At 39.2% G+C, this 27,403-nt stretch overlaps 1 protein-coding gene across 11 annotated transcripts in view; it reads left to right on the plus strand.

Moving 5' to 3' along the window:
* phf21b (PHD finger protein 21B) overlaps positions 1-27,016 on the plus strand; it is a 79,042-nt gene extending 52,026 nt beyond the window's left edge. For all 11 annotated transcript variants that reach the window (XM_033037589.1, XM_033037581.1, XM_033037584.1 and 8 more), the window contains 6 exons: positions 3,758-3,812; positions 8,033-8,055; positions 14,259-14,414; positions 16,513-16,588; positions 18,827-18,930; positions 21,121-27,016. In XM_033037589.1, coding sequence (XP_032893480.1) covers positions 3,758-3,812; positions 8,033-8,055; positions 14,259-14,414; positions 16,513-16,588; positions 18,827-18,930; positions 21,121-21,360 — 654 coding nt within the window. In that variant the 3' untranslated portion in view covers positions 21,361-27,016. The remainder of the gene's footprint in view (positions 1-3,757; positions 3,813-8,032; positions 8,056-14,258; positions 14,415-16,512; positions 16,589-18,826; positions 18,931-21,120) is intronic.
* The last annotated feature ends 387 nt before the right edge of the window (positions 27,017-27,403 follow it).

Consider the following 27,403-nt stretch of genomic DNA (forward strand, 5'->3'; position numbering starts at 1 on the left):
GATGGGGAACCTATTGATTAGAGCATTGTGCATTGAGTTTGATTGTGATTGACCTATTTTGATAGGAGTAAACTAGTGTAGAGAGGATAGGAAAGCTGAACAATCAGTCGGCAGTGCCTATGGAGCAAGAAGCAGAATTATCTCCATTACCTCAGTTGTACTTCCAGACAGCTGATGAGCATTTTCAGCATTCTTGGTGGATAATGAAACTGCTTTTTGGACACTCGTTTTTATTCCCCGAGAAAAACACTTCCAGTGAATGCAATTAGTTTCTGCTGAAAAATTGTCTTTCAATATTTTAGCTGTTACAGTGCCCTTCATAATGTTTGGGACAAAGACCCATCATTTATTTATTTACCTCTACACTCCACAATTTGAGATTTATAATAGAAAAAATCCCATGTGGTTAAATTGCACATTGTCAGATTTTAATAAAAGCCATTTTTATACATTTTGGTTTCACCATGTAGAAATTACAGCTGTGTTTATACATAGTCCCCCCCCCCCCCCCCCCCCCCCCCCCCATTTCAGGGCACCATAATGTTTGGGACACATGGCATCACAGGTGTTTGTAATTGCTCAGGTGTGTTTAATTGCCTCCTTTATACATGTATAAGAGAGCTCTCAGCACCTAGTCTTTCCAGTCTTTCCATTACCTTTGGAAGCAGTTATTGCTGTTTATCAACATGAGGACCAAAGTTGTGCCAATGAAAGTCAAAGAAGCCATTATGAGACTGGGAAACAAGACTAAAACTGTTAGAGACATCAGCTAAACCTTAGGCTTACCAAAATCAAATGTTTGGGACATCATTAAGAAGAAAGAGCACTGGTGAGCTTACTAATCGCAAAGGGATTGGCAGGTCAAGGAAGACCTTCAAGGCTGATGACAAGAATTCTCTGTATAATAAAGAAAAATCCCCCAAACACCTGTCCTCCGACCGCCGGCACGCGGCCTACTTCCAACCGCGGGTGCGACGGGGACTTACCATCCGGAGCGGGATCCCTCGCCAGGGATCCCTGGAGAAGAGCTCCGACCGCCGGCCCTGCGGTCTGCGGTGCTTCTAACTGTGGCGCGGTGGGGACTTTAAATTTTCAGCCTGCGGCCTGCACCATCTTGAAGCCGTGGTCTCCGGTAGGGAAGCACCGATTCAGGACTTACCTTGTCTGCACATCTGGCCGACCGCAGCGGCGACTGCGGAGGGTTGTGGTCCCGACCAAGGGGGGAAATGGAGGAGGACTGACTGAACTTTGTGCCTTCCTACACAGTGATGAATGCTGTGGTGGATGTTTGTTAGATTTTTATTGTGTATTGTGTGTTTTTTTTTAATTGTACCGCTGCTGGCAAATTCATTTCACTGCACTTTATTGTGCATGTGACGAATAATTCTGACTTGACAGACTTGACTTGACTTGTCCGACAGTTCAGAGTCGGTGTGGATTTGTCAATGACTGCTGTCCGCAGAAGACTTCATGAACGGAAATACAAAGGCTACACTGCAAGATACAAACCAATGGTTAGCCGCAAAAATAGGACGGCCAGGTCACAGTTTGCCAAAAGTACTTAAAAGAGCAACCACAGTTCTGGAAAAAGATCTTGTGGACAGATGAGACGAAGATAAATTGTATCAGATAGCAAGGGCAAAGTATGGAGGAGAGAAGGAACAGCCCAAGATCCAAAGCATACCACCTCATCTGTGAAACATGGTGGTGGGGGTGTTATGGCCTGGGCATGTATGGCTGCTGAAGGTACTGGCTCACTTATCATCATTGATGATACAACTGCTGATGATATCAGCATAATGATTTCTGAAATGTATAGACACATCCTATCTGCTCAAGTTCAAACAAATGCCTCAAAACTCATTGTCTGGCCGTTCATTCTACAGCAAGACAATGATACCAAACATACTGCTAAAGCAACAAAGGAGTGTTTCACAGCTAAAAAATGGTAAATTCTTGAGTGGCCAAGTCAATCACCCAATCTGAACCCAATTGAGCATGCCTTTTATATGCTGAAGAGTAAACTGAAGGGGACTCGCCCACAAAACAAGCATAAGCTAAAGATGGCTGCAATACAGGCCTGGCAGAGCATCACCAGAGAAGACACCCAGCAACTGGTGATGTCCATGAATCCCAGACATCAAGCAGTCATTGCATGCAAAGGATGTGCAACAAAATATTAAACATGACTACTTTCATTTACATGACATTGCTGTGTCCCAAACATTATGGTACCCTAAAATGGTGGAACTATGCATAAACACTGCTGTAATTTCTACATGGTGAAACCAAAATGTATAAAAATGGCCTTTATTTAAATCTGACACTGCACTTTAACCACATGTGATTTTTTTTTTTTTTTTTTTCTCTTGCAATTCTTAAATTGTGGAGTACAGAGGCAAATAAATAAATGATGGTACACAAAAAAGCTGGAGAAACTCAGCGGGTTCAGCAGCATCTATGGAGCGAAGGAAAAAGGCAACGTTTCGGGCCGAAACCCTTCTTCATGAAATAAATGATGGGTCTTTGTTCCAAACATTATGGAGGGCACTGTATTTTGATCCCTCGTCTTCATCTCTGCATATTCTTTGGCAGATCGAAAATTAATGTCACGATTTTGCACACTATTACGAAATGCATTGATCACCTCCTGACCTCAACACCTTGCGATATAAAATGTAATTATTCACAAGTTTGGATGACAATATAGGTTAGCTAAAAGCCTTTCACCGGATGGATCCAAATTAAAGGAAGATGAAACATAGCAAAAGGGAATACACGTGGCAAGGACATTTAAATTCAAGGGACTAAGGTGTGAGACTTTAGTTTGAGGAAGACTTAGTTTATCTGTAAATTAATTAACTGAAATGCAGATTTAGTTTTTGGTAAGAAGCATGCTTTAATAAAACTTAGATGTTTTCTCAAAAAAATCTGCCCCCTCTGACTAAATCATTAGATTACTTTATTTCTTACAAGCTGTGGATAACTAGTACATCAAAATGGGAAAAGTAAAGCCGTCTTTGTCACTTTGTCACAATCTTCGTGTTCATTGAGACTGTTCGCTAACAGAATGTACAGCTGGTCCAGTTATGCCACCTGGATTAAAACATTTTAACATTTTAACCTATTATGCCCTCCACATTAAAAAAAAAAAAAAAAAGTCTCCAGAAGTTCCCTCCGGAACGTTTTACACCTCATCCGACCTCTTTGGATGCTGTAAAATACCTTGCACTGAAAACATATAACCAGATTGGCCTTAAATGCTCTAATCATTTTGCACAGTGTCAAATGGCACATGGTGTAGAAGCAAAAGTGTCTTGCTTCGGCAGGTAGCAAAATCTTGCTCTTTGTCTCACACTAGACGGTGTCACACATGATCCAGGTTGACATTGCAGTTCATTACTGTGAGATTGGACTTGTAAAATGAGTCATTAAACAAACATACCGTTTGATCAGGTTAGTGGACATTTTAGGTATCCCAAGGCACTGTTCAGAGGAGTAAGTAACTTGTCCAAATAACTGACAAAAATTGTTCCCACGTGGACAATTCCAAAGCTGATCTGGTTAAAAAAAAGCAGTGTTCTCACACTGAAAGATATAATCTTTTCGACTTAAAAATACTTTAACATATTGTCCACAACATACCATGTAAATGCTAATATTTTATTCATAACAAAAGCTGGTGTATGTGTTATTGTTTTTGGTGTTTATTTAAAAAAAACTATTCTAATGGATTTTTGGTTAATATTTTCCCTAGCGTAAAAGAATTGCAACAAGCTACCTAAATGGTTCTTTGTATATTTCAACAAGAGGTATGTGTTTCTAAGTTTATCCAATCTTTTCACTGTACAAATGTATGTATATATGTAATGAACAATAGAGTGGGAAAAGTTGGAATATAGAGTGGGAAGTCGGGGATTGAATGTTTTTTTTAGTTAAGCATCGAATAAATGTTACTACTCACACAAACAAACGTGTTACCATATTTAATACTGCAGTTAGTATTACAGTTAGAACATAGTTCTAAGGTCCCGGATTCAATCCTGACATCAAGTGTAGTCTGTGCAGAGTTTGTATGTTCACTCTTTAATCACGTTGATGTTCTTTGGATGCTCTGGGTTCTTTCTACATCCCATAGGCATGTACTGTTGTTAATTGACAACTACTAATTGCCTTTATTTTAGGTTAATGGGTACAGGAACCAAATATTGAATTAATTAGCATTTGTGGGAGAGAATAAATTGCAAGGTTACAGGGAAATAAAATGAAGTGGATTGGGAGCAATGGGATGATTGCCCTGGGAGCTAGCATGAACTCAGTGAGCCGAATGCCACCTCCGATGTCTTGTACATGTAATAGCAGCGTATTAGTGTTGAGAGGGGAAATTCATTATATATTTGACCACTACAATTGTGATACTAACTTTGTTGACTATCTTAAATTAGTCAGACAAAACTTGCATTAATAGTGTGGCAAGGTATTATGCCTTTACAGATTGAGAACCTGCAGCTATATATTGTTTGTGATAAGTAGGTCTAAATATGTTTGTTGTTCTCCCTCAGCTAACACTAGGTTAAATTAGGCCTGGATTTTGATGACATTTCTTTTTAAGACCTCAGAAATAGTAGCAGTGGGAGGCTATTCGGTCCTACTCTCCAGCTCCACCACGCAAAAATAAGTTGTTTGTTCTATGTCCTTAGTGTACTCTCCAGCCTGCAGCTTGTACCTGTTGTGTCCAGAATGAAGTCAGTATCAATCTTGAATGTCGGTAATAGTTGACCATCCATGGCCCTCAGGCATAGAGAGAGACCTAATGTGCTTTCTCCTCTCCTTGGTTCTGAATGTCTAGAACTCCTCAAGCCTCCACTCTAATACAGCTGGCAGATAATGGTCTGACTCCATAATCACAGTTCCCGAGCACATCCTGAACCACCAGCAACGGGGTGGTATACAAACCGTAAGGAACAGCCCTTGAAGTCTCAGGACATGAAGTCATTACTGTATGAGTGAAGACTAAATGTACTGAGTCGGTACACTTATTTATTGAACATCACTTGGAGAACATTCTGTGCCCTTCTAAATGGGGAAGTTCAGTATCCATTACTGAGAATGGCTTTGGCTTTGTAGCAGCAATATTAACTGAGCTAGCTGAATCACGAAGGATCGATCTAACAGACTTGGTCCGCAGCAAGTAGCGAGTAAACCTATACAAGGTGTAAACCGACTTAATCTCATCCTCTCAATCTACATGTGTGAAATGCATCTCTCAATGATAGCATTCACATCTGGGTTAGGCAATTCATCTAGTTTTCAAAAATGATAAACCTTTTAGTATTTCCTGTGTCTCTTTATTACATCGAATGTTTCATACTCTTCCATTTTAACTAGTGTATTTATAGCAATAACATTCCTTGATGAACAGCATGTATTACGGTCTTTAAAACAAAAAAACCCCTGCACATTTTGGAATTCAGAAATCAGAACACTGCTGGAAATTGTCAGCAAATAGGACACCACCTATAAAGAGAGAAACTTAGAATTTCATCTTTCATCATATGAAAAGTGTTTTCTTAAATGAAGGGTGCAAATAAACAAGCATCAAAGTACAAAGAATTGTATTCATTCTAATGTAGAAAAATCATTAAATAGTTGCCCCATGCCAATCTTTATTCTCTGCCAGCATCGTTGTTACACTTTACATTCTACCCTGTTTCTTGTGTTTGCCTCGCTTTCCTTTTAAAACACCTATCTGTTCACATTACAACACCTGTCTGCTACTTCAGTCATCTCTTTAAAATAAATTCAGTTAAGTTGACTACCACTGAAGGATGGTTTCCTTGAAGGATGTTTGCACATTACAGTAGTTGGACTTTAAGGTAGTGGGCAGCTTCTGTGGCTAGTTTCTGGTGCAGGTTCACGGAACTTACCAGACTTCTCCAATGCAGTTCAAAATTTGTTATATTTGAATTAGCCATTAAATCTAACATGCATTAACAAAATAGTTCCCCTTGATTTCCCTCCCTTTTCAATATATTTTTGCTGAGGCGAAGGCCCTGTTAAAAATTGCAGTATTTCTCCTCCCTGTTCATTGGCATATAGTATCCCATATAATTTATGCATGGTAGGTGAGTAACAGGAAACTGATTTGTTTCTATATTGGCTGGTAATCCTGACACTTAGCAAGGAAAGATGCATTGGAAAATGCTGCTGCCACAAAATAACTTCTCTTTTAATCAGCTGAAAAAAGCACAGGTGTTGGACTCATCAATTTAATGATGATTTTAAAGCTTCAGGCGGAAATGAAAGCTGACATGACACTTCACCATAAATATACACAGATTTGGAAATGTATGAGGCACAGCCAGAGGTTTCAAGCTTTCTCCATGTTTTATCTACTTTTGAGACTCGGGCTGTTCACGATCTGAGTAACCGTTCTTAATACCTTCAAACAGCCTCTTCCTGGTTAGATTGGTTGCGTATGAGGACGAACAAAAACATTAAAGACAAAATAAATATAAACAGGAGTCTGTTCCTTGACTTTGTTCCTGTTCCCTGCTGTAATCCCATCTGATTATCATAATATCCTTAAATCTAATAATCTCTGTCTTGGATATGTTCAGGGATAGCCTCCTTGGGTAGAGCATGCCAAAGAGTCTCTGCCAACTGTGTGTTAAGGTTCCTTCCCATTTCCACGCTCAATGGCCAACCACAAACTTTTGGTTATGCAGGGGAAACTGGCATCTACCCAATCAAAGCTTGAAGAAAATGTGTACGCTTCAATAAGGTTTCCTCTCGTTCTTGAACATGTGGGCTGAGAATATTGAATCTCCACAGAGGGTCAAACATCCCATCCTGGCAATGAATATGGGGAGCCTTGTTGCACTCCCTCTTCAGAAGTATATCCATCCTTCTGGGAGAACAGACCAGTATTTCAGGTGTAGTCTTGCCCTTTGGTAGTAAAACTTATCTTCCTAATTGTTTAGTTACCTCCTTTAATCCAGACAAAGTTACAATAGTGCACTTAAACCCCCCCCCCCCCCCCCCGGAAGTCCCCCCGAAAATGTGGTGCCTAGGCTACGTGAGGCACTTGATCAGGTCTTCAGCGGCCGATTGACAGGTTGAATTTTCCCCTTATAGCCGGGGCTCTGGAACCCCTGCCCAGCTGGAACGAGCAGATCTGTTGTGGGCTGATATCTCTCCTCTTATGCTGCCAAGGCTGGCTGTTCTGGTAACGTTGGACACCTCTCAGGCTATGACCTCTGTTGGTCCAGCAAAACGGATAATCCAGATGACAGAGAATGTCGGAAAATCGGTGGTAGACCAGTATTTGTATGGAGTGACTGCAGCAAAGATTCACTGGAATATATTTCTCCTTATTTCAGTCTCTTTAATGTCTACCCCATTATTTTGAAAATGTGACTAGTTCTGGACTCCTAAACCAAGGACATCCCCATATCTGTCTCATCATTATGAACATTTTGGCGTCATTGAATGGGGAGGATGGTGGTGTCATAAGAGGGGAGATTGAATAGGCTAGCTCTTTATCCTCGTCAGGAATTAGGAGAGGTAACCTCAATGAAATGTACAGAATTCTTAGGTAGAAATGGGAACAACGTTTTCTCTGGTTTAAAAGTCCAGAATAAGGGTCGTATTCTCAAAATAAAGGGTAGATCATTTGCATCTGAAGTGAGAAGAAATTTCCTCAATCAGGTTGGTGAATCTTTGGGATTCTCTATCCCAGAGGGTTAGTGAAGCACAGGCATTAATTGAATTCATAACTGAAATTAATAATTTTGTTAGATCTTGATGAATCAAAAGTTATGACAAGAAGTGGTGCTGAGGTAGAAGATCAGTCATGATCTAGTTGACTTTCAGAGAAGATTCAAAAGGAGCCCAATGGCCAAGTCATGCTCCAATTTTTTATGCTCTCCTATTACTTCGTCTAATCACTAAATCCATGCTACTGATCTGGTTTATAATCTATAAACCAGCTCTTGCTAATGTGTTTTTACCTCTTTTATTGACACGCAAGCCAATGAGGAACTTTGTTGGAAGGTATGTCTCCTCCATTCTGTGTTTTTTTAAAAAGATTAATGTGAATCTCTTGAGGTTCAGAGCCAAGAGATTTTTATTATGCCCAATTTGAGAAGTTCAGTACGGGCTCTGTCAATTTATCTGAGGAATGACTGATTTATGGAAAATAAACTTGCTTGTAATATGCTACATATATTAGAGATGCAATCCCTTTTGGGCACAACATTCCAATAAGATTACTTACACGAGTGGGACGGTAAGTTCTTAAAAAATGTGATTTTTTTTCTGAAGAACATGTTTTCAAGTCCTGTGGCCTGTGTATTGGTACTAATTTTTACAGACAACTCATGCACACGTGAGGAAATTGGGTGTGGTTGCAAATGGCGATGATGCAAACACGTCCACATGATATTGGGATAAATAAACATTCAGAATGCAGAAAGGAAAATACTTGAATCATGTATTGTCTTTCATGGCTCCAGGTTGCATTAAAGAATTTTACAGCCAGAAATAGGATTTTGTCCCTGTCATAATGTACGAAACCTAGTGGCTCATTTGCCTGTGGCAAACTTGCACATTCTCATCTCATAATCTGCTTTTGCTCATAGAGGAATATATAAATGGTCAAACCTGGATTGAGGATAACTCCTTCTCTTCCAATACAGTGCATTCAGAAAAGATTCAGACCCCTTCTTTTCCCCCGCATTTTCTTACGTTACAGCCGTATTCTAAAATGGATTTTAATCAATCTACAATCCCCATAATAAAGCGAAAACAGGTGTTCACAAATTTTTTGCAAAGTAATTAAAAAGAAATAACAGAAATATCACATTTACATAAGTATTCAGACCCTTTACTCAGTAATTTGTTGAGGCACTTTTGGCAGCGATTACTGCATGAAGTTTTCTTGGATATGACGCTACATGCTTGGCACACCTGTATTTGGGTAATTTCTCCCATTCTCTGCAGATCTTCTCAACCTCTGTCAGGTTGGATGGGGAGCGTCGATGCACAGCTATTTTCAGGTCCCTCCAGAGATGTTCGATCGGGTTCAAGTCCGGGCTCTGGTTGGGCCACTCAAGAACATTCACGGACTTGTCACTAAGCCACTCCTGCGTTTTCTTGGCTGTGTGCTTGGGGTCATTGTCATGTTGGAAGGTGAACCTCCGCCCCAGTCTGAGGTCCAGAATGTTCTGGAGCAGGCTTTCATCAAGGATCTCTCTGTACTTTGCTCCGTTCATCTTTCCCTCGATCCTGACTAGTCTCCCAGCTCCTGCCGCTGTAAAACATCCCCACAGCATGATGCTACCAGCACCATGCTTCACCGTAGATATTGTATTGGCCAGGTAATGAGCGGTGCCTGGTTTCCTACAGACCTGACGATTGGCATTCAGGCCAAAGAGTTCAAACTTGGTTTAATCAGACCAGAGAATCTTGTTTATCATGCCTTTTGGCAAACTCCAAGCAGGCTGTCGAGCCTTTTACTGAGTGGCTTCCGTCTGACCACTCTACCGGCCAGCTCTATGAAGTTCTATGTGGTTCCAAAGTTCTTCCATTTTCAAATGACGGAGGCCACTGTGCTCTTCAGGACCAGCAATGCTGCAGAAATTGTTTTATACCCTTCCCCAGCTCGGTGTCTCGACACAATCTTGTCTCGGTGGTCTATGGGCAATTCCTTCGTCTTCATGGCTTGGTTTTTGCTCTGACATGCACCGTCAACTGTGGGACATTATGTAGGCAGGTGCGTGCCTTTCCAAATCATGTACAATCAATTTAATTTACCACAGGTGGACTCCAATCAAGTTGTAGAAATATCTCAAGGGTAATCAATGGAAACAGGATGAACCTAAGTTCAACTTTGAGTGTCATAGCAAAGGGTTTGACTACTTATGTAAATGTGATATTTCAGTTATTTCTTTTTAATTACTTTGCAAAAATTTCTAAACGCCTGTTTTCACTTCTTCATTCTGGGGTATTGTGTGTAGATTGATGATAAAAAAATGAATTTAATCCATTTTAAAATAAGACTAACGTAACAAAATGTGGAAAAAGTGAAGGGGTCTGAATACTTTCTGAATGACCATTGGATCTTTTACTGACATCTATGAAAGCATACAGGGTTACAGTTCACTATCTTATCTGAAAGATGGGATCCTGTCAGAACAACTCTTATAATTCTGCAGTGAAGTATTGACCTAGAATTCTGTGCTGTAGTCTTGTAAATGGCCACAGAAGAATTATTATTCCTATCAGCTGTCTGGTAATGATTATGAACGGAAATGATTTAATTCTGTTGAGGCTGGAAGGTTTTAAATGTCTAACTGGAAGATGCTTGAGATTCCATTGAGCTGCAACAGGAAAACAGCAAGAGGAAGGAAAGATAGAATGGATCTGGGTGAATAGAATAAAGAGCTTGAAGAGAGTTGGGTGGAGCTAAAGTGAAGGCAAGACACATGATGACTTGAAGCAAATGTGACAAGTTTCCAATGTGGTGCGAGTGCAGGACTGGCACTTGTACCGTCATCAATTCATCAGCAAAATGAAAAGGTGAACAAGGTTTAGTCTAGAACAAAAATTGTGTTTTCTCATCACCTTTTCACTGAATTTTAATTTCCTTCACACTTCCACTCCAGGATTTCTGTGCACTGATGAATGGAGTGCTTTGTTTGCCGAATACATTTGTTGCTTAGATCTTTTGAATCAAAGGGAATCGGGATATTTTGATCAGGAAGGAAATATGAGAAAGAAGATCACCTGTGATCACGGGCATTAAAAGCCATTGGTACATTCCACTTGTTCCTCATGTTCTTGTGTAATCAGCACATCTCCACCTGGCTCAACTATTAATCTCTCTCTCTCTCTCTCTCTCTTATTTGCAAAAAGAGTGCAATTTCCCCCCCCCCCAAGTCTACTTAGCCCCCTTTTTTCCTATCTCTGTACTGGTAGTTCTGCTGTAACGCAATAGTTAGTTATACAGCGCGGAAACAAGCTAACTTGCCCATGACGACCAGGATGCCCCAGCTACACTAGTCCCACCTGCCTGCGTTTGGTCCGTATCTCTCTAAACCTTTCCTATCCTGTCTAGTTGTCTTGTAAATGTTGCATTTCTAAGAATCCTCATGATAGAAAATCATATTATAAATACAATTGAGTTTCAGGCTCACCATAGCAAATTTTCCCCCACATGATTTTCAAAAATAATGGTCTTTTTAACAACTAAGTTTTTGTTACTGCAAGCTTCAAATACTAAATGCTGCATGTTACAATGTTTAATAAAGTATCATTGCACGAAAGAAACATTTAAGAAAAACAAATGGTTCTGAAATTAAAAATGCAGACCCGTGTTAACTTCCTTCAATTGGGATGCAAGATAATCCAAAGAAGTAAACCACTTCTGACCATAATACTGCAGGCCTCCTCTGTGAGACAAATGGTGTCAAAAGATATTAGATTAATCTAATATCTGTTCTATAAGTGAGGATAATAAGGTGGATAATAGTAAGGTAATGTAGTGTCACATCTGGACATTCGTGCAGCATCTATAATTTGAGTTCAAATTAGTGAGCACTTTTAAATGATCGAATTAAACTAGCAAAGTTCAAGGCAGGTTTAGCCTGATAAATGTAAGTTTGAGAGAAGAGTTTTAATTTGTCGGCAAAAGAGATTATAAATGTAATGTATTTTAAAGATGTTTAAGGAATCTCACAGGTCAATGACTAAAATTCACACTTATGTTCATAAATTATAGGAACAGAATTAGGCCATTTGATCCATCGTCTAATCCGCTTTTCTATCTTTCCCCCTCAAGCCCATTCTCCTGCCTTCTCCCCATAAGTCAAGTCAAGTCAAGTTTATTTGTCACATACACATACGAGATGTGCAGTGAAATGAAAGTGGCAATGCTCGCGGACTTTTGTGCAAAAGACAAACAACCAAACAAACTATAAACACAATCATAACACACATATTCTTTTACATAATAAATAATGGAAGGAAAAACGTTCAGTAGAGTTAGTCCCTGGTGAGATAGGCGTTTACAGTCCGAATGGCCTCTGGGAAGAAACTCCTTCTCAACCTCTCTGTTCTCACCGCATGGCAACGGAGGCGTTTGCCTGACCGTAGCAGCTGGAACTGTCCGTTGCAGGGGTGGAAGGGGTCTCTCATGATATTGTTGGCTCTCGAGTTGCACCTCCTGATGTATAGTTCCTGCAGGGGGGCAAGTGAAGTTCCCATAGTGCGTTCAGCCGAACGCACTACTCTCTGCAGAGCCTTCTTGTCCTTGGCAGAGCAATTCCCAAACCAGATGGTAATGTTCCCGGACAAGATGCTTTCCACCGCCGCTGCGTAGAAGCACTGGAGGATCCTCGGAGACACTCTGAATTTCCTCAATTGCCTGAGGTGGTAAAGGCGCTGCCTTGCCTTACTCACGAGTGCTGAGGCGTGTGATGCCCATGTCATATCCTCGGAGATGTGGACTCCCAGATATTTAAAACAGTTCAACCTATCCACAGGATCCCCATTTATCCTCAATGGAGTGTACGTCCTCGGATGATGTGCCCTCCTAAAGTCCACGATCAGCTCCTTCGTTTTTTTGATGTTCAAGTGGAGGCTGTTATCCTGACACCAGATTGCTAGACCAGCCACCTCCTCCCGGTAGGCCTTCTTGTCGTTGTCTGAGATCAGGCCCACCAACACAGTGTCATCAGCAAACTTAATTATTGAGTTGGAGCTGAACCTAGCCATACAGTCATGTGTGTACAGGGAGTACAATAGGGGGCTGAGGACGCAACCCTGGGGCGATCCTGTGCTCAGGGTGAGGGACTTCGATGTATTCCCTCCCATCTTGACTACCTGGGGCCTGGTGGTGAGAAAGTCCAGGACCCAGGCACACAGGGAGGTGTTGAGCCCCAATTCTAACCACTGACACCCGTACTAATGAAGAATCTATTAATCTCAGCCTTAAAGTTATCCATGGACATGGTCTCCACAGCCTTCTGTGGCAATGAGTTGGGATGATGCAGCAATTTGTTTTATTTGTAAGAAAGTGCATTTAGTTAAACTGTAAAATCATGTGGTTCGTAAACTAACCAAGAATAGGAATGATAAATTAGTGCAAAATACTAGTCGTACATCTGTCGTACTACTGCATACAGTTTCAGACATTTTATTTACAAAAGAGGCTTTTAAGTTAAAGAGCACATATGGAATAGAATTGGTGATAAATGCTTTGAGACATGGGGAAGGGATTAAGGTTCCAGAAGCATTTTGGGGAGATTTAAAAAAAAAAAAAGAATTTGGGTTACACTTGATTAGATTGCTTATGGTGACAATAAGTCATTGTTTCAGATCCTCACTAAAGTTATGGGGAAATTAATTTGAGCAGTGTAGTAAATGAAGCAAAGACCATTGGTTTTCAAATAAAAATATAGATGAGCATGTGAAATTGGAAAAAGGTACAATTCTGGAGGGAGGGTAGGGCTGGGCCACCAAATTAGTTTGGGATTGTTTTAGCAGAGCTGGCATTGGCAGGAGATGAATAGCCTCTCTTTTTTCCACAGTTCTACGGTCTTGTTCTACAATAGCCACCTTATTATAAAGCGGAAGGTAGACAGGCAGCATCTCTGGAGCGAAGGAATGGGTGACTTATCGGGTCGAGACCCTTCTTCAGTGACATTTCCAAAAATGATTTGACAAGAGCAAAATTGAGCAGATGTGCAGTACAACACTGATCCCATTCCAGTGTTCCTCAGCTGTGCACCTTGGAAAAGAATGAGGAAAATTTATTTAAAAATTCCTCTGCATGTGGAAGTCGCTGGCCAGCACATTTTGATCCAAAGTTGATAATTGAGAAGGTGGAAATGACTAACTGGCAATTAAACTGCTGCACTCCATCTGCTGAAGATGCTCCACAGCACTGCTGGGTAGGAAACATCAGTGCTTAGATCAATGGTGATGAAGTGCCATCAACGCATTACTAAGTCAGCATTGCATGTGGCTTGGAGGGGAACTTGCAGTTGGTGACATTCTGTTGCCCTTGTTAGCCACATCCTGAGAGGTGGTAATGGTCGCAGGTCTGTGTTCGGTGGAAAAAGAAAAAGGAAAAGATTATTAAATTAGTTGTAGTTTTTGTTTATACTGTGCACTGAAGTTCAAATGCAGTGCTACTACAACAATCTCAATTCAATCAATTGGCCTAATTAATTTGCCTTTGTTTTGTGTTACAGGATGACATTCATGAAGACTACTGCACAGTGTGCAAACGTAGTGGTCAACTACTTTTGTGTGATACTTGTTCTCGTGTTTATCATTTGGAATGTTTGGAACCTCCGCTTAAGACTATTCCCAAAGGGGTGTGGGTATGCCCCAGATGCCAAGAAAAGGTACAGGTAGCTCCCTTTCTCACCAAATGAATGTTACATTTAGGAGACAGAATAAATCCATTATTGCTGAGCTGATGAAAATAATTATCTCAGTTATGTAAACTGTGGTTGTCAAGGAATTGCGCCAGCGGATCTTAGCTGGAATGTCTTGAGATACAGTGCGGAAACAGGCCCTTCGGCCCACCATGCTGACCAGCGATCCCCGCACACTAGGGGCAATTTACCATTATACAAAGCCAATTAACCTACAAACCTCTATGTTGTAGGAGCTGGAGGAAACTCATGCGGGTCATGGGGAGAACGTACAGACGGCACCCGTAGTCAGGATCAAACCGAGTCTCTGACACGGTACGGCAGAAACTTTACCGCTATGCCACCGTGCCTCCACGTTAGTCTTAGACGTTTTAGTAAGGACTGTGGCTTCTGCTTCCAAAATCGGGCTCAACTTTGATCTGCATTGTCGAATAGGCTGCTGATGGATAGTCTCTCAAAGAAGAAGGCTACCTTTTCCCAACAATTCTATTGCCAAGATTTAGGAATATCATCTCAAAATGATGTCATCTTTATTATCTTATCCTATCCAGCAGTGTCCTTGCTAAAAATCCAGCAATGTCTTAAATTTGAAATTCTTCAGTCGTTGACTTTCTGATATAATCAGTCCATCCTTTGAATGAGAAGCTGATAGGGCTTTTAAAAATCATTTTTGGATATCTGAGTGTTGCTGGCCAATGTCTTGAACTGCTGCCATACCTCTGGGGAAAGTATTCCACATTGCCATTGGGGAAAGATTGACACACATTAAAGAAACTGATTTATTTCTAACTCGAGATGATGTGTGCCTTGATGAGGAACATTCAAGAAGTGATGTTCCCATGCACCTGGAGCCTTTTATCCTGCATGGTAGTTGAGTTTGGTGCTATTTATTAGAACCATCTAGGCCAGGCGTCTCCAAACTATGATTCGCGGGCCACATCCGGCCCGCCATGAGATTTTATCCGGCCCGCAGCAAGCTCTTAACACATTCCATGTGGCGGGCTATTTAGCGGGTTCTGTGGTAACGCGGGAACTTACACGTCAGTTTGCCGTAGGCTATCAAGTTGAGGGTTTGTGTGCAGCTTCTGACAGGTTACTGTCAATGGCCCCAGGGAGTCAGTGAAGATCGGCAACAGCGGCTGCGGTGGCCCCAGTGAGTGGGTGTGAATGTGTATGGCCCGCTAAAATGTGCCAAATATGTAATGTGGCCCTCATGCTAAAAGGTTTGGAGGCCCCTGATCTAGACAAGTAACTGCAGAGAATTTTATAGCTAGTATACCGTAGAATCACTGCACTCGCAGAAGAAGTAATGCTGGAGATAGAAGCAGAGGGTGACACAGCGGTAGATTTGCTGCCTTACAGCGCCAGAGATCCAGGTCCACTCCTGACCTTGGGTGCTGTCCGTATGGAGTTTGTACGTTCTCCCTGTGACCGCGTGGGTTTTCTCCGGGTGTTCCGGTTTCCTCCCGCACATCAAGGCATGCAGGTTTATAGGTTAATTGGCTTCAGTAAAAATAATTGTAAATTGTCCCTAGTGTGTAGGATAGTGCAAGTGTACGAGGTGATCGCTTGTCGGCGTGGACACGGTGGGCCAAAGGACTTGTTCCCGTGCTGCATCTCTAGTCTAAATGAATGTTTATGGCGGTGAATTGGAATACCAATCAAGTGGGCTGCATTGGCTTAGATGGTGTGAAGCCTTTTCAAAGTTGGGAGTACGGTCATCCAGGCAAGTGAAGAAGAAGAACATGGGTATTAAGCAAATAAATCTTTGAAATCTGATGTTGGTTTCTACTGACCAACATTTCCCACATAGCTTCTACAAGGATAATCTCGGTCCTATTTAATTATTTTACTGATTCTCCAAGATACTACATGTCCTGAATACCATGTTCCCCTCGAGATTTTAATAATGTGCTATGAGAGTAATTTACTTTCATTTAAACATGGGTACAATTATTACAGTTTAGGACCAATTTATACATTTCTTATTTCAATCAGAAATTCCAATCCCACTATTTAAGAGAGATTAGCGAGTTTTTTTTCTTTTTTTTTATTGTCTACACAGGTATTAAAGAAAGAAGATAATGTATCATGGCCTGGGACTTTGGCTATTGTCCATTCCTATCTTGCACATAAAGCAGGTATGAAAATATAGTGTATGTTGAACACCAGAAGTGGCTGACTGTACGTGAGCAGTGCAGGACAACTGCAGGGTCTGACTGACTTCTACCACATACTTCCAGGGAACGTGTAGATTTCAGTTTCGAGCTGAATCTTGGAACTCAAAACATTGATTTCGACCTCTTGTGTTATCCCATTTTCATTTTAAATCTTCTAATCAAACATTGAAAGTTTATTTTAATATACCAATCCTCAACCGTAGCTTTAGAACAGGATGAACTATCATTTGTGTAGAACTTTTAGCATCCCAAACTACAAGTCATTACACTGGAGTCTATCAATCCAATGACACTGTCGTCATAAGGTGATATTGGGCCATATGATCAAATGGCCAGAGGTAGATTTGAAGGGGCATTTTAGAAAAAGAGATATAATTAGAAAAATCGAGAATAAGGGAGTGAATTACAGAATTTTAAGTCTTGGCAGCTGAAGGCACAAAAATGCTCGATGCTCAAAAGGTCGTAATTACAGGAAAACACATAGCTCTGGGGTAAAATGTTGGAGGATGCGGACGAGATTAGAGAGATTTAAAAGAAAAAGATGAATATTTGTGTCTCGGCATTACTTAATCAGGTTTCATTGTGGGTTGGCAAGGGGAAGGGTGACATGGTCTGAGTTATGACATGCTCAGAGTTTTAGATGGCCTTGATTTTACAAAGGGCAATTAAAGATTGCTGGACTGGAGATAATTGGCTTGGTAAATTGTGAAGTTGATGGAGACCCAGTGAGCTTTTCAGTGGCAGATTAGCTGAGGCGGAATCAAAGTTGGACAGTAATATAGAGGAAGTAGGTGATCTTCATAATAGTTAGGTGGTCTGAATTTCACTGTGGGAACAATTTGACATCAAGGTTGAAAATGGTCATGGTGGGGCACTACTTTCATTCCCTTTGCACTGGATAGTCATAGAGTGTGGAAACAGGCCCTTCGGCCCAACTTGCCCACACCGGCCAACAATGTTCCAGTCCCACTTGCCTGTGCTTGGTCCATATCTCTCCAAACCTGTCCTATCCATGTACCTGTCTTAACTGTTTCTTAAACGATGGGATAGTCCCAGCCTCAACCACCTCCTCTGGCAGCTTGTTCCATACACCCACCACCCTTTGTGTGAATGTTGCAGTTTGATAACATAGGGACATTGGAAAGGTCTGAGAGATTGTGCTAACCTAATGTTTATGCGGAAACTAATGCTAACCCTCTGGCAGAAAGTTGAAAATCTATAATAATGAGTTTTCCAATGCTTTAGATGGGGCAGTCCTGAGAGCATATGAAAACTTGTGGGAAATTCCATCATATCCAAAAATCCAGCTGTGTTATAAATGAGGACATAACAGTAACCAGAGGAAGCACATGCGTGACACGAGGCAAAGAGAAATAAATGAAGAGTAAAGCAGCACAACCTTGCAGAAGCGTTTTAATAGAATGGACTAGTGGTTATCTTCTACTGTTTCCTTTGATTATCAAATTTATTAGTAGAAAAGCTGATCAATTTAGGCTGTGTCTAGCTTCATTATCTTAGAGTGTCATCTTATATTGGTGAGGGGAATGGTGCTATTTTAGTTTGGTTCTCCGTTGGATTAATAATGTCCACTGTCTCATGATGCTGACTGCCGGAAAAGATAGATCTGTTAAATAGAAGGAAACCCAGCTTGTATGTCTGTGACGTATGGAATCTGAATTTGAGTGGAAGCTTCCTAGAGTAGTTTTTGAGCTTGCAGGTATAAAGGAATTTAATTAAAGTAAACAACTGAAATCGGGTCAGTGTTGGCTTAATTAACCTGTGCCATTTCAACACAAGTTGGCTTCTTCCCACACGAGTCTGACTAAATCCCGCAGGCTAGGACCTCAGTAATATAAAAAGTATTCACTTTTAATCAAACATTATTGGAATTACATGAAATAACAAGATCACGCTTATTTATGATTTTTGTTATTCGCAGCTTCTTTATATAAACAAGGGAATCTCTGATTTTTGACGTAATTTGGAATCTCTGAATTCTGATTAAAGATTCACCTGATGAAATCCAAATCATTACGAACAAAACCACTTTCAGACTGTCATCTGATTGTTCTATAAATTTCTGTATGCTTTACAAAAAAAGCTGCAGCAAAACAAATAATGGCTGGAATTGCGTGTGCCTGCTGTAAAATGATTCGGTTTAGGAACTGGTGGTATTTTGATTTAATGTTATTTCCACAGTGAAAGAAGAGGAGAAAAGAAAACTGTTAAAGCGAGGTACCGAGTTAAAGAGTGAACATGAGCAGCTGGAGGAAAAGGACAGATTGCTCAGTAATGCTGTAACGGTGAGGTTGCATAACCTATAATGATCTTTTGTGTAACGTGGTCAAATAATTAACAAGTCCATTATAAAACTTATTCCCATTCCATTTCCATTTGTGTTCACAAACCACTTATCAGGTACAACATAACAAAATAAGTATTTGTATAATGGGGTGCCAGCTGAATTTTCTTTTTGCTGTAATTTCTAATCCTACCCTTTGATTTTAAATGCAGTAGCCTAGCAGAGCAGGTACGTCATGCTATAGTTGTCCAAATCTGTAATAGTTGGAAGTTCAAACTTAGTGGATCCTGCATGTGATTTTTTTTTTTTTCATATCATTTATCAGCAAAGTTTTTATTACTCATGGATGGCAAAGTTTGAAACAATACTACAACTGTGTGGAATTGGGTCTACTTGTTTGTATCAGCTGAATGTTCACTTAAGCACACATCCCACATAGTTCCAGACGAGATGATGAGTACAAAAAAACTCAAAAGTATATCCCAACATATTTTCTTTAACAAATTATTTGATTGTGTTCTTTAATGTTCCATTCCAATTGCAAAGGTTTTGACTATCAGTGCCTACGTGTTCCTTTGGGATGAGCATCTGTGATAAGCAGCTTAGGTATGGAGCAAATGAAAAGAGCTGCTTATGCTGCTGAAATCATTCCAAATACAACATAAATGTTATGCACAATCCCTAATGTTTCATAAAGTTGAAGCAATATTTTTAAAGTACAGAAATAAAAATACAAAATGCAGTTTGGGCAGCATCTGGGAAGAGTATAATGGAGCTAACATTTCAGGTTGACCTTTTCATTAGAACTGTTTCTCTACAGATCGTGCCTGACCGGCCAAAAGTGTTTTGTTTCAGACCCCCGTTTGCAGTATTTTGTAGACCTATTTTTTAAACATATATATTAGAGGGTATTAGTTTCAATATGATAACACCAGCTGAAGGCATGTTTAAATAGTATTTGTACAGAATAAAGAATTTTGAGAGGCAATATGCTCACGTTCAATATTGTGTAATATCCATTAAATCATTACGTTAAATCCATTAAATCCTGTCTTTTATCTTTGCCTACTACCCCAATATTTTGCGATACTTTTGTGTACACAATGTAAATTCCTATTACTATCATTTCCATTTAATTTCAACTTTCAGCTTTCACCATTAAAGTTTGATCATGTAAAGTGATTTTTTAAAATAATTTTAATAAAACATTTCAAATACATTGTATTTTGTGCCATCACCAAAGGTTTAGCCATCCCAAGGAAATTTAAATTATTTTATTGTACTGTGGGGCATGTGGGTAAAATGTGTAAAACAAATGAAGTTTGCTGTTTGAATACTGGGTGTAGTTCTTTGTTGTAAGAAGAATATTAAAGGGCGTGTCCCACTTACGTGATTTTGTTCAGCGACTTGTTATAGTCGCAGCAGGTCGCTGAAAATGTTCAAATTGTTGAAAATTCAGCGGCGACTAGAAAAAGGTACGACTCTTTGGCCCATTACTCACGACATGTGACGCCTGTTTGGTCGTGAGTAGTCGCCCAAAGAGTTGTACCCTTTTCTGGTCGCCGCTGGATTTTCAACATTTTGAAAACTTTCATCGACCTGCTGCGATTATGACGGGTGCCGGCAAGTTGCCGAAAATATCGCGTAAGTGGGACAGGCCCTTAAAGCTATATAGGTAAATTGTAAACATGTATTCAATAATCAATCTACATGAGAGAGGTTATACTTATGAAAATAATTGGAAATAAATAGTTTTGAATGCTGTAAATTAAGTATTGAAAATTTGATTCTGCCCTTTGACAAGTTAAGAAGAACAAGAGCTTGAACTCAGGATCCTCATTTGGGAAATAAAAATGGGTTCTTATAATTCATTGGTATAGGGTAAATTAAATCATTTAATTTACAATGAATTACAGGAAATACTCTACCAGGAGTTACTATTGAGACAAAGATCATGAAATGCTTTAAAATAAAATGGATGGGGTTTTAAAACATGAAATTACATTTTGGGGGAGGATTGTACTTTGAATTTGCATAGATATGATGGATGGAACAGCCTTGCTGTGTAATTAGATTAATATGTCTCAGTGTGGAATACAAACTCAAACAGTGACTTGTTCACGTTCTACATCATCAATCTCTCAGATATGGCAGCTGAAGAACATTTGTCTAACTTTTATTTATTTAACAGAAATGTCTAGAATTGAAAACGAATCTCATAGCTAAACAGAAAGGAACTCGGGCCTCGCTGGAACGTGTGAAAACTCTGATTAGACTGATGCAGAGTGAACAAGTGATCCAGGTTACAATGATGACAACCACAGCCACCTCTCGAGCATCCCCAATGGTTTCCCTCCCATGGATCAAGCCTTCAGCTGCTGCAGGGAATCCTTCAGCCCCCTTAAAGCAGCAGTCACAAGGGAAGAACTAAAGGAACTGGCTCATCCAGATTTAATTATTGTTGTTTGGAAATATTTACACATTTTTATGTGCAGAAACTGAGGGGTGTGATAACTGATCAATGCAGTACGCTATGCAGACAATGTTGGAGCAAAAGTGCACCATGCGGTTAGTTTGTACTGTGATTGCAGTCCTTTCAGCCACCACTTTGAAAGCTAAAGAGATTTTAATTTTTTTATGTTGGCCTTAACTTAGATTCTGGAACCAGAAAATGGCCGATTAAAAAAACAAAATCATTTCTCACTTCTCCATAGCAGGTGTTTTGAACACAAGTTTGCTTCAAGGGAGAGGGAAGGGAATAAATGCCCATAAGCATTGGAATGCACTGCAGTAGACTGACAATTACCACAACAGAGCTGTAACATAGAGCATTTTCCAGTGAAATGGGGATCTGTTTTTAGGACTGTACATTACTGTAACTAAGTTCAAACATGCAAATACTCGGTTAAGACGATGTCTGACATATTTATTCAGGTGACGCGCAAAAATAACGGTTTTATTGTGTATGTATGGGTCTTCAGAGCATTCAAACAAAGTTTAATTTTTTCAGTATTAATATAGGTAAGAAACATATAAAATAAAGTATGAGGTTAGTATTTAAAGTGGGATAATAAGTACAGTATTTTCCTGCTGATGCCTATGAAACATGTTTTATCAAGTATTTAAAGGGTACAACTGCAAAGTTTATTTTGCAACTTATCTTACTGTTGACAATTTTGTGCAGACCAATCTTTAAAAAGTATAGTGGGTATTTTAGGAATGCTGTGTTTTCCTCCTTTGCTTTTTTTGAAGTACTGTACTTGTTTGCCAGATTTATATTTTAAAAAAATGCCAAAAATGTGTTTCCTCCTCCAGTACTGTATTTATATCACAGAAAAGTGACAATTTAAAAGAAACCCTGGGATAGTGATAGAGTTGAGGGATGTTGGGGAAGGAGGGGGAATATTTGCTTCTTGGTACGTGTAACTGCCTCAGACTCGTTACAAATAATTGGCACTGAAAATGTTGATGCCGGAGTCAAAATCACAAATTATGAAAAGGTTTACTTTTTGTAAATCTCTTGTCCTATTTAGTGAGTAACACTCCAATGGCATTGACTGATGTAGACAGCTACTTGATTTACTAGCTAGTCTTCCTGATATTTAAAGCAAAAGGGTCTGCACCATGGGAGTTTGGCATGGGAAGCTTTAGGCCTGCTCTGGCAGTGCATGTTCCCTTCAACCATTTTCACAATTCCGGGAAAAACTGTGCAGTACAATGCAAATCTATTTTATTACAGTCAACACTTCAATGAACAAGATTTTATATTCTTTTACTGGTGAACAAAAAAAAAAAGAAAACCACAAAATGCCACTGGTTTAATGCCAATGAGCATTTTGATGTGGCTTGCAATGTAAATGTTTCAGGTTAAATGTTTTTTGATGACTAAAGTGAGAAACAAATTGTTCAGTTATAAAATATTATTAAGCAATTGATTTTTTTTTGAAGGGTGGGATGGTGGGTGGTGGTTGATAAAGTCTTGGCCTGCTAGTTTAGTTCAAAAAGACTGTCCAGTGGATAGCGTGCATCAAAGTGAATTAATCTTAATTCTGCCAATGTAGTTCTTTTAAAAAAAAAAAAAAAAAAAATTAAAACCGAATTGTGAAATCTGCTTGTACATGTTTTATCAACCCATTTGCTATCAGTTAATTACATGCTGTACCTCAATGAAAAGGATGAGTTAACTTTCATGGGATGCGGCTTCGAGGCATATCTAATCAATCAGTCACTTAACATTTGTTTTGCATATCGAGCATATCTGAATTCACTCAATTATTCCTTGAAGAATTACACAAAAGGTGTACACTCTTGAACATACAAATATTAGCCAAACAGGTCTTTTTTTTTCTAGATATTTATAAAGAAAGGAACTAAAAATAGCTTCATCCGCTGACTTCTTTAACATTGTGTGGAATCTGCAAATAAAATGCCTGGTGCACTATCTCTAATTGGGACATGCTTTATGTTGCCCCAAAATGTAGGAAAAATGAAGTGTGCGATTTTAGGACAAGTTACCCTCGTGCAGAACAGCGCCCAATAAATTGACACTTGGAAGCGCACATTGCTTTTTGCCCGTATAGGCGTGATCCACACAGCAATTTATTTCCATCATTTTGCAAATTCAGGTTTTTGGATCAACCTAAAAAATTATAAAGATCTTTTATTAAGTTTAAAATATAAAGAGGAATGCTGCGCTTCATGCAAATGGGGACTGTGTGGGCAAATTATATGGTGTTTATCTTTGGTTAGGTTTTTACATTGTGGGATATTTGACCACAATTGTGAAAGTGAAAAAGCCAAAAAATATATTTAACTTGCTCGTTCCTTGAAAGTCTGGATACCTTCCACATGTACGGCCATGCGCATATCCCCTTCGTTTTCAAAATCAAAAACATTTCTCAGGTAGAGGTAAACCAAAATAGGTGATCAAAGTGCATGGTTGATTTTTGGCTCCATGGCTATTGTGGAATTGTACTTTCCAAAAACAAATAAAAGAAATCTGTAGTATTCCGTCATATAACAACTTCAAACTTTAAAGGAACATTAAGTGTAATTGTATTTCAAACAGTTGTGATTTAATAGTAGCTCTCTAGCAAGTGCCACTTTAATGTTTCGTTTTATTGCATAGTTTTTATTTCTAAATGTATGCCTACTATGGAGGAATTACGTGGAAAAGTAGATTTGTTTTGTTTTTAATGTGCAGAATCTGATGCACAAATAATACGATTTGATTCTAAATTATCACAAGGTGCAGTTGAGTGGATCATTTGAAATGCTTAAGTGTAGCTGAAGGTTTTGGAAATCTTTAATTTTTAGTAGAATGTTCCTTGAGGAAGATTTGCTAAGATAAATAAATCATTTACAGATATAAAGTAGAACAAATAGAAGGAATTGTGTGGCATGATTTTTCTAACATGGTGCATGCATGCACAAAAAAACACTCAGGCTACTCAAAAGCACATTGCGTTCAGTGGAAAGATTTTGACAGCATTCCAAATGTGTTGTAGTGTATTGAATGCGTGATCTGTTACCACAGCAGTGGAATAATCTTGCACTAACTATCCTTAGGTGCCATACATATAAGAGCCTTAAGTAACAAATTTCTTTTGCAGTTATTTTAAAATCTCATTACATATTCATGTATATCTGAAAGATGGTGAAGGATATCATTAGAATATTATTTTATTCATGCTTTCTATTATTTTGTTAAACAAAGACGAGAGAAATACACAAAGAACAAATTGCATTCATCGTTCATTTATTCTGTTTGCATGGTATATGCACTCTTCTGCCAGAAACACTATTTCACAATATATAATTTAATTGTGTTTCACGGATAAGTAATTTATTTGAGTAACTATACACAACTTATGCAGATATATATATATGGACAACAGATTTATTTTAAGAGATGCAAAATAATAAACTGTATTTCATTTGTGTTGTAGATATATTTGTTTTTTTTCCTTCTACATGGGCCTTAAAAATTTTTTTAAAAAAAGATTTTAAAATCCCTTAGCCAACAAATGTGCAGAGTGCCTTTAAAGGCAGAATTATTTTTTAAAAAGGGGAAAAAGCACAGCCAAATCACCTCTACTATCTTTCATTTTGTACTTGACATCAAATCATTGTACATTATAAATACACTTGGAAATATGTGGTTGTTTTTTTTGACAATGCTGCACTGGATTAGATGACTAGGCTAATTGATATACAGAAATTACACTAGAGAATTGGATGCCTGCTTTCCTAATTTAAGAAGGTTCACTTGCCAGAGCAGAACTTAGCCGATTAATGGAACTGAGAAAATCTGTCTGTTAAAAATAAATGTTTTAAATGCTATTGAAAGTAGACAAAAGTCAGTATTGCATCATCTTAGAGTTGTTTTTCATTGAGTTTCTTCAAACAATTGTGAGATGTGTTCTATTCTGGAAGTTCATGGCGTTAGAAGTTCTAATTAGGTCAACAACGTATTGCATCCTGCCATCAGTTTAATGCTGATTCCTGACACCTGCCTCCTCTCGATCTTCTAAATTGTACAAATAGCCTGAAGATGTCTCTTCCTCGTAATTTTCCACCTTTGCCTGGCATCATCTTGAATAATCATTTTGAGCCAAGCTGTGCCACTTTAAAAGTTTTGCTTACTTTTTTAAATGTATTTTGGTCCGTTTTAACTCTGCCCGAAATGGAAGGCAGGCTTTGAAAATGTTGCTTGTGCACATGGAAGATTTTAGACTGTGTGTTTTACTTTTTTCTCTCTAGAAAATAGAACATGGGTTCCGCACTAATCACTGGATGGGTGGTTTACTAAAGCAAAACGTTTTCAAAATTATAGATTTCACTAATCACTATTGAATGAATACACTTAGATATCTGTAAGAAAATCAATCAGTATTGTACTGTTCTGCTACTTTGACATTTATGTGGCTCTGCCTATGGTATGTGGAAGGTAAAAGTGCAAATATGTTGAATGGATTTGTGAGCATTTTGTATAAGATATGGTACTGCAGCAATAACAAAAATGTTAAAAAGTTTTTTTTTTAAAGATTACCACCAGATGCAGAAAGTATTCGGATGCCAGATTTGTAAATAAACTACATTTTCTTAATTGGAACATCCATGTATTTATAAAATGCTTCATGTAATGGCAAAAAGTATTCAAATGAAAAATATGCTGTTGTTGATATTGGTGCTGTTTCCTCCCCCCCCCCCCCCAACACTCTTTTGATCATTTATTTTGTTCTATCACCCGAATTTTATTATGCAGGTGTTTCTGGCCCATTGTCAGGTTAAATGACTGAGTTGGGAATGCCTCCTCTCATAATAATTGTTGTACAGTCAAATTCCACCTATTCCATTTTCAGTGGTTTTTCCCTCCTCTGTTGGCATAATTTCCCCTCGTCCATCCTCAGCTTTGGCTTTTCTCTCATCCATTTGCTTTTGTCCCTTCTCTAATCGGGCAGATGTATTTGCCTGTGGAATTCTGTTTGCCAATCACCAGCGTCCACACTTCCTCCTGGACTTACTTTGCACAATGTTTGCTATCTCATTTTCCCCAATCAAGAGTGCCTCTCTCTTGGATCATAGTTCGATACAGTACTGGTAATAAGCAACTGTGTTGTAAGAGCAATCTGCATTTGTATATCACCTGTAAGTCAATGAATGAATGAATGAATGAATGAAGTGCAGTTATGGATGGCAGCAGTCATTCTGCACCAGCAATATCCCACACAAAACAAATGCTACATTGTGTGTTGCTAATGTTTGAGGGCAGGTTCCCTGCTCCTTACCTGATGTTGGTTTGCATACCTTGGTTTAAAATCTGAACTAGAGGAAAATGCCTCTGCAATTGCAATGCCACTGCAGGACCATGTTTGGATTGTAATGTCCTGATGAGGGCAGAGCTTGATATTTCAGTCCAGGAAAGAGCAGCCTCATCCCGTGACTTCTCTTTTACCCTGGTTGGGAGTCATTAATATTAATTGTTTGGATTATAGGATTACCATATCCATTATCATAATTTAGCAGAGTCTGAATTTGTCTTTCTTAGCATGTCATTCACTTTAATAAAATTATTTAATTTCAAATGCCAGTCTGATGTGTAGTTTCTGTCTCTTGTGTGTGGGAGCCCAAATTAATATTTTGCATTTCTTGCATCCCGAGAGGTTATTCAGCCCATAATCTCAATGCCAGTTCTTTGAGCAATCCCACGTTTTATTTCCCTGTTACTTATATTCTCACGGCCTGTGAATGTTGATTATCCTTCCCTCCACGAGAGTGGCCAATTAACCTGACAGCCAGCACATCTTTGCGATGTAAGGGGAAGTCCAGGACAAGGGGTCACAGCTTAAGGATAAGGGGGAAATCCTTTAGGACCGAGATGAGAAGAAACTTTTTCACACAGAGAGTGGTGAATCTCTGGAACTCTCTGCCACAGAGGGTAGTTGAGGCCAGTTCATTGGCTATATTTAAGA

This window comes from Amblyraja radiata, chromosome 19 (genome assembly GCF_010909765.2).
Source record: "Amblyraja radiata isolate CabotCenter1 chromosome 19, sAmbRad1.1.pri, whole genome shotgun sequence".
Taxonomy (NCBI): Eukaryota; Metazoa; Chordata; class Chondrichthyes; order Rajiformes; family Rajidae; genus Amblyraja; species Amblyraja radiata.